Source organism: Limulus polyphemus, unplaced genomic scaffold (genome assembly GCF_000517525.1).
Source record: "Limulus polyphemus unplaced genomic scaffold, Limulus_polyphemus-2.1.2 Scaffold16, whole genome shotgun sequence".
Taxonomy (NCBI): domain Eukaryota; kingdom Metazoa; phylum Arthropoda; class Merostomata; order Xiphosura; family Limulidae; genus Limulus; species Limulus polyphemus.
Window position 1 is genome coordinate 1,320,243 of NW_013665626.1, and position 10,156 is coordinate 1,330,398.

Consider the following 10,156-nt stretch of genomic DNA (forward strand, 5'->3'; position numbering starts at 1 on the left):
ATTTCAAACGAATACGCGTCCTCATTCATCCTGATATTTGTTGTGAAATCTACGTTTTTTAGTCTCAAAACTACGTGTTGTGGTCTTTCTTGTATGCATTCCGTTATGACGTTTTGTGAAAGATGTGTACGTGATGGAGAAAAATGGATATCATTTTCAGGGTCAGCATACACGAATTACTGTACAATATCTAAAAATGTCAAGACAATAAAACCTTCGCAGGCCTGTGTAATCGTTACAATTGATTCGTTTTACATTAATATAACTTGGGACATCTAACTGACTTTTCGTCAGGATATTATTCATTTAATCCATTAATTACTCTTTAACATTTGATAATATTAGCTAGATTCATAGGAGCAGTTAATCTTTTAAAACAATTGTTTGTTTGACTAGCTTACGCTCCTTCTTCCCCTCCTCTGGCAACCTGAGATCAAGGTATAAACTTTACACATATATTCTATGTCTTGGCTATTAGTCTATATAGTAGTGCTGACAAATGTTATAAAAAATCTAAGTACAAACTTCTCACAATTATAAGCTAATGAATAAACTAGAATTTTTGAGCACTTTAAGCATAATTTCTAACTGCATATTTTACACCAAACTCCACAGTTAGATTGGTGGTTATGATATTTACTGGCAATATGTGCATGATATTACATCACAATAACACTGATAGTAACTTAAACTTATAGCTTTTAATTCCACAGTTAGATTGGTGGTTATGATATTTACTGGCAATATGTACATGATATTACATCACAATAACACTGATAGTAACTTAAACTTATCGCTTTTAATTCCACAGTTAGATTGGTGGTTATGATATTTACTGGCAATATGTGCATGATACTACATCACAATAAGTAACTTAAACTTATCGTTTTTAATGGTCCAGTAATTGTTTCTAGTGGTCTATAAAGAAACAAGATGTACTTGAAATGCTATCATACTTTTTTATTACTGAAAATGCGTGCCGAGTCAGAAGATAATAACGTGATTTAATTATTAGCAGTCTTAGTATAATGTAATTACATACACACATTGCTCTTAGATTCAACGCAGTGCAAACCTAAGTGTTCACAGCTGAAATGTTGTTAATGTTATACTCGCACACAGAAGGCACTTAACGTCTTCTTGAAAGTATGGTACTGGTGACGAGTCAAGATGTCTGTTAGTGATGTTTCCGATACAAACGTAACATCTCGTGCCTGTTTTATACATTTGCAGTTATGCTGTAAGTAACTATTCAATAAGACTATGGTATTCAAGTACGCCCTCTATGAAAACTTTTAATCAAACCATACAGATTAGAAGTGAAAAGTAACTTATAACTTGATGAAACCAATTCTGTAAAACAAATTGACTAGTAGTAAGTACATAATATAATAGATAGACAAACATATAATGATTGTACCGTCCAGAGACTGTATACAAGGTTGATATCATAAGATTAAATGTTAGGAAAATACACTAATAGTCGTAGAAGGGGTGGTTGTTTGTTTATATTTTAAATATAAATAAACAAATTTCTCAGTTTCACTCTTGCGACGTTACAAAATTCTACACATTACCATATAACTTTTAATTTTTGTGCAAGTAATACGAGACTGGTATTGTAAACTTGAGCGGAAATTGGTATTGTTTAACTTCGTAAAAGTATACTTCACCAGCCATACTAAAAATGTACCGAAACTTATTGTAAAAAACTTAACATCTGTAGACATTTGGTTTGAAAATTAAAAAAGTATTTTAACCAAGATACGAAACTTGTAATTACGGCCTTAGATAAGTGAGCTATTAAACAAAATTAAAAGTAATCACGAAGTCGCTTGTCAAAATATACCATGAAACATGGAGCACTAAACAGGGTAAATTATACATGTGAGGAAAAGAGAAGATAGCTCAGTCGTTAAAATAAACTAGGTAAACCTTTAATGTATTTCAGCGATATGACATTAACTATGTATTGTAAATAAAAAAAATATTTGAGCATCTTGAAATCAAGCATTGAATTCACGATTGTTTGGATAATTGCTTGTGCATGTTCTTGACAATTTTTTATGTATAATTGACTTTAAGGGAGAGATATTTTCAACCTTTGATAACGTATAGAATGGCTAATATTTTAATTTTCCTATTTTATTATATAAAATTTTACATTCGTTAGAAAATAAATATATCCGTGTTTTGAATCCTGAATTGGCCTTGTGAGCAGTTATTTCAAGCATAACAATAAAGTGCGTAGTTCTTTCGATGATTAACCTAGCTTGAAAACTTGCATTAGAATTAATTGTTATAGCATTAGATATTAAATTATACCATTGTGTGATCTTTATTAGCTGCTCTATTTGGAGATATATGGTGTACTGTCAAAAAATATTTATTTTTCTGTTATATATCATTCAGAGAATCTGTCTCATTCCATTTGGAACTGGGAATGGCCTAGTGATTATGGTGTCTGGACAGTGAATCTGAGAATTCATAGTTCATGGCCCGTTGCCACAAAAACGCATTCCTCACTTTATGGCCCTGTGTGCGATATAAAAGTGAGTGTCATATCCCATTATTCGGTCAGATAAGAGTAGCTCAATGTTTGCCGGTGGGTGACATTGAAAAGCTGTATTCTCTCTAGTCTGTCGGTTCAAAATTGGGTACAGATATGTACAGATAGTCTTTGGGTTGTTTTGCTTGAAAATATTTTAACATTTCTTTTGGTTTAAATCTCACCATCTTCTGTGAAAACACTGAACATTTTCGAAAAGTACCAAGACATTATCTTTAAAGTCAGACATTTGCTGTGATTTCGACCATAGATTCAAGTTGGTAGCAACATTTATGTCACAGAAGGCCATTCACTGGCGTACACCGATTTTAAAACTTTTTGGCAAAACAGTGTTCTATCGATTACTGTTGGGTGTAGTGAATGAAGAATGTGAAGAGAAAAAAGGTTGTATATGTATGAAGAAAAGAAAGAAAAAAATATAATAGCTGTCTTTCAAATCAGCTGGCCGATAAAGCTGGATTTCTGTACGAGTGTAAACTGAACTTTTGGGAAATGACTACCTACCATCACATTCAGTAGCCTTCATTTCGGTTATGTACGCGGTTGGTAATAAGGTTCGGGCTTAGATTTCCAAATCTCTTTAAAAATCCAAAACTGGATTAGGTGATCTGCTGCAAAGGTTAGGTGTCTGGCATGAACCAGTCAATGAACTTTAAGCAAAGTACTTTATGGTAGCATCACGGAGGGTATTAATGTATTAAGAATATGACGGTACTATATTGGTATTTGCAAGTGAACAAGTACCACCTTTAATGTATCGTATGTTTAGTGACTTTGATCTCCTTCACAGATTATAAGCCACCTAATGAAACTTGACACGTTTTATATACGATTTAATGATCTTTTGCACAGTTTTCTTTCTTATTAAAAGATAATTTCTGATTTTAATAGCTTGGTTTTGAATGTTGAAAAGTAGCGAAGTATTGTAAACCAATAGACCTAATATGTTAGACTACAGATTTGTTTTTCACTTTCTTCATAATTTGTCCATCTGCGATTTGAAATCTATAATAGGTAAATTAAGAAGAATGTAAAAAACGACATCTGCAGACTAACTTAACCTTCATCACAAATATTAGGCCTACTCATAATTTTGTTTTCTTAGGGGCTGCAATGGAATGTCTGCACATTATCACTTTTACAGGCTTACTTGTTGATGATGTGCTTAAAATTGTATAAGAAAAATCTGAACGTTTGTAAAGCTAATTAATCCGTATCTATAGTTACGAATATTTTATTTTAACACACTGTATTGTCTACTAAATTACTAAATCCAATTTATTTTGAGTTTTTATACAGTGTGGATTCTGTAAGTTATGTCTGTATAGATATTAAAAAACTGCATAACATTATTGTAAGAACCGAAGTTCAAAATTTTCGCCATTAATATTTAGCTTGTTTATTTATATAAAGATATACACAGCAGTTCGAAACGTACTGTAATGGGAGGGTTAAGCATATAGTGCCTCAATTGAAGCCTGTACTTTATGTGTACTAACCTACAGGAAATGTGTGATTCTCAATTTCAGGGCTCCCGAGCCTCAAGCTAGTGAACACTGACTTTTACCAATGAGTCATTACAATTGATTACAGCAAAAACTATTCAGATTATCATATACCCTAGCCAATGAAATGTTAATTCTATGTTAACTTTAATCCAACATAGTTAGGGTACATGTATAATATAATATAATAATGCATTTCACAAAATTTTGTTCCAGCCATATATTAAAACAGTACGTGTGCGTGTTTACAAAGCATGAAAAAGAAGGACAATGCTAACAAACTCATATATATTTTCTATGTATGAAGTAAGACGTAATTTTAGATTTCAACTAGTTGTGAATTACCAGATTTTGCAATGTTTAGGGATCCAAACTAATGGCCGTGCGTGTCCCAATAGTTAGCATGTTGAACTGTGGATTTGCAGCTCCATGTTCTCGTCCCGTTATCGACAAAAAAAAATTGCTACATTTTTGGGCTACAGCTACGTTATAAGGGTTAAATTCAAATCTCACTATTCGGTTAGACAACAGTAGCTTAAGAGCTGGTTGGTGGGTCCTGCTGCTGCTGCCATACTAAGATACCCTATCATTTCAAAATTAGGGTCGTCTAGCGCAGATATCCTAAAGTCGCCATGTGCAAGTATCCAAAAACAAACTAGTGATGTATGGTAGTTTAAAGTGATCAGTTTTTAAAATTATAATTGACATGGAAAAGTAGCTAAAATACGTTTTTTATATTCTTTTTAGAATACAGTTAAATTCACTATAGAGCATAATACAATACAAGGTTTTCGAAAACAATATATAAAATGCTTCGATTTCTGCTACTATGTAGGAAATTCTATACAGAATATATATGCTGCATCAAATATATTTTGGTGTACTGCATGTTTGGTAGTGATGGACGAACTCGTGTTCTTTTACCTTTTGGTAACTTATGAACGTAGATTTTCACGTTCATGAAACTTGACATTGACGCTTGATCTAGCGTGACTTTTCGCGGCTTGGGTAGATCAGTTTCATCATGTATGAGAGACAAATGGTTTCGTGTGACGTGTGATAAATGCTACCAATATGTATTCGTTTACACCCATTGATGACGCAGTTAGATAAATTCCTGGAACTATTAAGATTTAATGATGAATTGTCATAAGACAATATGGAAGATTAGTATTCAAAATTAACTATAGCAAACAAAGTAACTAAATGTATAAGTATTGTAGCATAATTTTCAGTTTGTACACGCATAAAAATGCTTATTTTTCGACGTAAATCTCGAAATTGAAGTCGTACCTCTGTAAATAGTCTGCTACAAATAATTTTAGCTCAAAACTTTGCTTATGAAACAGCGAACCCGTGAAAACATTTAGACAGCGTTGTTTTATTTCTACTGAATCAACTTTGCTGATCCCAACTTTTTCAACTTTTTGTTAAATTTGTGAATTTGCAACTTGTTAAGAGTCAGAAAGTTCCAAAATTTACACATGTAAATGTAAATATTCGTGAATTTTACTTTCACATATTGCAGAAGTATCTGCTTGCCTTCATTTCATTTATTCTACGTACGTAACCTTCTTTTTCTTCCTTACAGGTTGACCCAATGCTTTTCTTTTAAGAAATTACTAACATTGTGCGTAACTAGCAATCATAATACGATTGACCTGTTGTTGAAATGATATCAATTGGCAAAATAAAAAAAAAGTATGACACTATGGTAATTAATTGGCAATTTTCCAACTAAAATTTTATTCAAAAGATTAAATTTATTTATCTCTAAGCCTTACACGGGAAATTAAGTTCAGCTCCTCTGTCTAAGAACTTAAACTACTGATTTCAATTTGAAATTAAAAAATACACTTACGGGGGACTTAAGCTTGATTTGTATTTGACCAGACTGGGGAATAAACCGAATTAAATGCAAAAATTACTGACACATTATTAATAGTGTATTAATTAAATGAGAAATAAGTTTTTAACTCAGATAATTAAGTAATAGTTTTAATTTCTAGCGTCTCACATAAGACAAGAAAACACTTAGAACAAGCTAACACTTTTTTCATGTTGTAATTTTTTAAAACTTTTTGCTCCGTATAAAACTTACTAAAGAATATAACGCAAATTTTTCTGATAGGAAAAATAAAAAATACATCTATAAAATATGTGCCAGAGTATCCAAATTTGAATTTATGAAGTGTCTTCTTTTTGAACGAGAGACAGCTTGAAAGTGCATAATTATGTGGTATTTTGATTTTATTCTAGTGATAAAATGGTAATGTACTTTTTTACTTTACACAGGTTTTTTTTTTCAGCTGAGATAATGGGAGATATGTAACTAATGACCCACAGAAGACGCAGATTTTAAGAACAGGTGATGAAATTATAAACTCGGCTATAATTCTAGATGCTGTTGTTCGAGATGATGATATCAAGTGCGTACACCACTCGACCTTATCATTAAGTTCTTTCTATTGTCGACTAATTATTATACAACATATATATATATTATTTAGAAGCAGTAATTCGAACCTTTATGTATCACTGTGTTTTGTGAAGGGTCTGAAGAAACATATATTAACATATCAAACTACAATTGGATTATTAAACCAAAGTTCTTGTTTTGTCAGCACCAAACATTTCCCAGTACCTCCAGTTTTTTAGACAGTCTCCCGTTTGAGCTTTCTTGCGGTTTGATAAGATGTGTGAGAGAAAAATTGCATTTTAAATAACTGAATCACGTTATAATGTTTGTACTGTTTGCATAGTGGACAGTTTAGCGGTCTTAAACTATTTCTACAGTAGGTGTTTAAAAAAAACAAAACGGGTTGAAATACCTTTTTTTTTTGAGAAAAATATTAACTGACTGAAATTGGTGTTGTCTGTTGATCAAATCTTCGAAATTATTTCAAATAAAACATTTATTTAATCTTTCCAAACTTCTCAAAGAACTTAAACGTTTGGGGGCGAGAAAGTGAACAGGAACCAAACCATAATAATGGCATTCCAAATAAATAGTTCTGATTTAGCATCGTTACTGATATACCTCAACAGCACTGTCTATTCAAACGGTACTGTTCCTTGGCCCAGTCAACAAGATGACAGAGTTAAGCCATACTATGGTGACTACCTTGAATCCTTCAAGGCGCAATACACCCCAATTCATGGATACCTAAGTCTCATCATTTGCATTTTTGGAATTATGACTAACATTCTAAACATCATAGTTTTAACTAGGAATAATATGGTTTCTCCAACGAATGCTATCCTAACGGGTTTGGCTGTAGCTGACATGTTTGTTATGGCGTCTTACGTCCCTTTCACCATTCACACTTACATTCACTCCGATCAACTGGAGGAAGAAAAGTATTCGTACGCCTGGGCTGTTTTCACACTTTTCCACGCGCATTTTACCGTTGTTTGTCATACCATTTCTATCTGGCTGACAGTGACATTGGCTATCTGGCGATTTTTGGCAGTCAGCTTCCCAGCTAATAGCAAGAAATGGTGCACCATGCCCAGGGCTGAGTGTGCTATTATTTCCACGTACGCAACATGTGCATTGTTTTGTATACCAATGTATTTGACGTTTACAATATCGGAAGAAAACAAAAACACCTTACAGTATAAAGTGAATTTTAGTGCCATTGCAACCCGAAACAACCGTCTTCTGGAGAAAACCAACTTCTGGGTATTCAGCGTATTGACGAAGCTGGTTCCGTGCGTTCTGCTTACTGGACTCAGCGTTGGACTCATACGCGTCCTCTACGAGGCGGATTTGCGCAAGAAAAGACTGAAAAATCGAGCCACCAGCGACAAAACTTCGGATCGCACTACGAAAATGCTTTTGGCTGTACTGCTTCTCTTTCTCATTACCGAGTTTCCCTCTGGCATTCTTGCCTTGTTGAGTGGTATTCTGGGCAAGGATTTTTTCTTCAACGTCTACCTTAACTTTGGAGAGGTAATGGACATGCTGGCTTTAATCAACAGTGGCGTGAACTTCATTCTGTATTGCTCTATGAGTAGGCTGTTTCGGAAAACGTTTGCTGAACTTTTCACTCCTAAAATCGTGTCAAAATGGATCTCGGTAGCCACTGAACCCGCCACTGTGGCAACAACTTGCGTGTAAGTGATACAGGAAATGTATAAACATCTTGAAACAGAGACAACAGAGTACATCGGTGATGTGAATGACATTTTTAGCTTTATCCGTTAATATACCGTTTATTGATGTATTTATGATAGTAATTTTCATAGACTGCTGCACACACCGAATCATGAATAACTGTTTCAATTTCATCGATAAATTCAAGCATGGTTATCAAACAAGTACAGTATGTGTAAAACATCTTGGAGGTGTGCACGTGAAGCTAACTGCTCACACAAGACATTGCTAAGCAGATGCTAATAGACTGTGTGGATTTTCTCCAGGAGTCAGTCTCCGTGTGAAGCGGCTGTAATTGATGTTCTTGCGTTAGAAAGTAGTATGTTTAACTATGTATGATTCCAAAAGGCTTTAATCTAGCATCTAAAAAGGTCTCCCTAAAAAAATAAAAGATACATATTTATGTGTTTAGAAGTTGATAGTACCATTACGTTAATGAAGTAGCACAATATTACTTGTTCTAGTATTGATTGTAGTAAGCTGTTGTTGCAGTACCTAAGAGGGTTTATTACGCACTGGATTCTACTTCGTGGTGTAATTGAAGTTTTACGCTTTTTTTCCTTGCCGTGTTTATAGAAGGACTATACCATTGGAGTAAGGGATTCCAGTGCTTGGGGCTCATAAACCCTCGTGGCACTGTTCCACAACAGATTCGTTGTAATCACTCAGTCTTACTGTATGAATCTCGTTCACAGATTGATTATTGCTTTGTATATGTTATTTTGTTATTACAAAGATGTATGCCAGATATGCTTGCTATAGATGTAGTGTTGTACTATATAAAACATGTTTGCACTTTCAAGAGCGTGAAGATGAGGAAGTGTAAGTTTTTGATTTCAATCTCCCAGTATTGTAACTACATCAGATATTAAAATGTTCGCTGTTACAACTACTCTTTTTGTCTCTTATTTTTCGGTAGCTTCTGTTTTTATAATTGTTACTTTGAAACATAATCATTGATTTTCTTACACTGGAAGAACATGATTTTCCTCTTGAATGTCAATTGTCAGAATTCCATTCAGACGTTTCTTTTTGTTTGTAAGCTTATGATCGACATATGACAATATTTGCGATTGCAACTATAACATCTTTAGAATTGACTTTACTCTTTTCTCTAGTGTATCCGTAAAAATAAAAAATAAAACATTTATTTTGTGTTATTGTAAAAAAAAATATTATACGCTGAAAGTATAATTTACGAGTCAGTAATGCATAGTGATTTACTATTTATTACGGCCCGCCATGGGGGCATTATAATGTGACGATCAATCCCACTATTCGTTGGTAAAAGAGTAGCCCAAGAGTTGGCGGTGGGTGGTGATGACTAGTTGCCTTCCCTCTAGTCTTACACTGCTAAATTAGGAACGGCTAGCTCAGATAGCTCTCGTGTAGCTTTGCGCGAAATTCAAAACAAACAATGCTATTTATTTATGTTGCAAAAAAGGTTTAGTAGAAAAAGTTTATCATTTGATATTCACGGTTATCTACCGGAAATGTTTAATATTTATAATATGAAGTATGTAACATAATAGGAGTTGTTATTAGTAGAGTAGTTTTTCGTGATACTAAATGGCGAAGAAAATAAGTTCCTAAGTTAATGTTAAAGTGATATGAAGGTCTGTACCGTATTTTTCGGTGTACAAGACGCATATTTTTATCCCCAAATTTGATGTCAAAATCTGCTTGCGTCCTATACACCGAAGGTATGAATAATATATATGTATATATATACGATATACACAAGCCATGTGTAAATATATTTAAATAGGCATGCATAGTTTAGTTCAATTGAATGTGTTATCTATAACAATAGTAGTTTTTTTCTTTTAAAAACATAACTATCTATAATGTTCCCTAAATAATAAAAAACAAATTACAGTGAAAGCAATAAAGATTTAGTAGGTTTTGAATCAAACTAAATAA

The 10,156-nt window shown here is 33.3% G+C and overlaps 2 protein-coding genes across 4 annotated transcripts in view; both read left to right on the forward strand.

Annotated features, from left to right (window-relative positions):
* The window catches only part of LOC106457379 (sex peptide receptor-like), a 15,155-nt gene extending 6,045 nt beyond the window's left edge, over positions 1 to 9,110 (forward strand). Inside the window, exon 2 of one of the 2 annotated variants that reach the window (XM_022383485.1) lies at positions 6,370 to 9,110. In XM_022383485.1, coding sequence (XP_022239193.1) covers positions 7,067 to 8,197 — 1,131 coding nt within the window. In that variant the 5' untranslated portion in view covers positions 6,370 to 7,066 and the 3' untranslated portion in view covers positions 8,198 to 9,110. The remainder of the gene's footprint in view (positions 1 to 6,369) is intronic. The other variant, XM_022383494.1, reaches the window with a different exon arrangement.
* Positions 1 to 10,156, forward strand: part of LOC111085345 (centromere protein T-like) — a 281,870-nt gene that overhangs the window by 215,515 nt on the left and 56,199 nt on the right. The window lies entirely within an intron of this gene.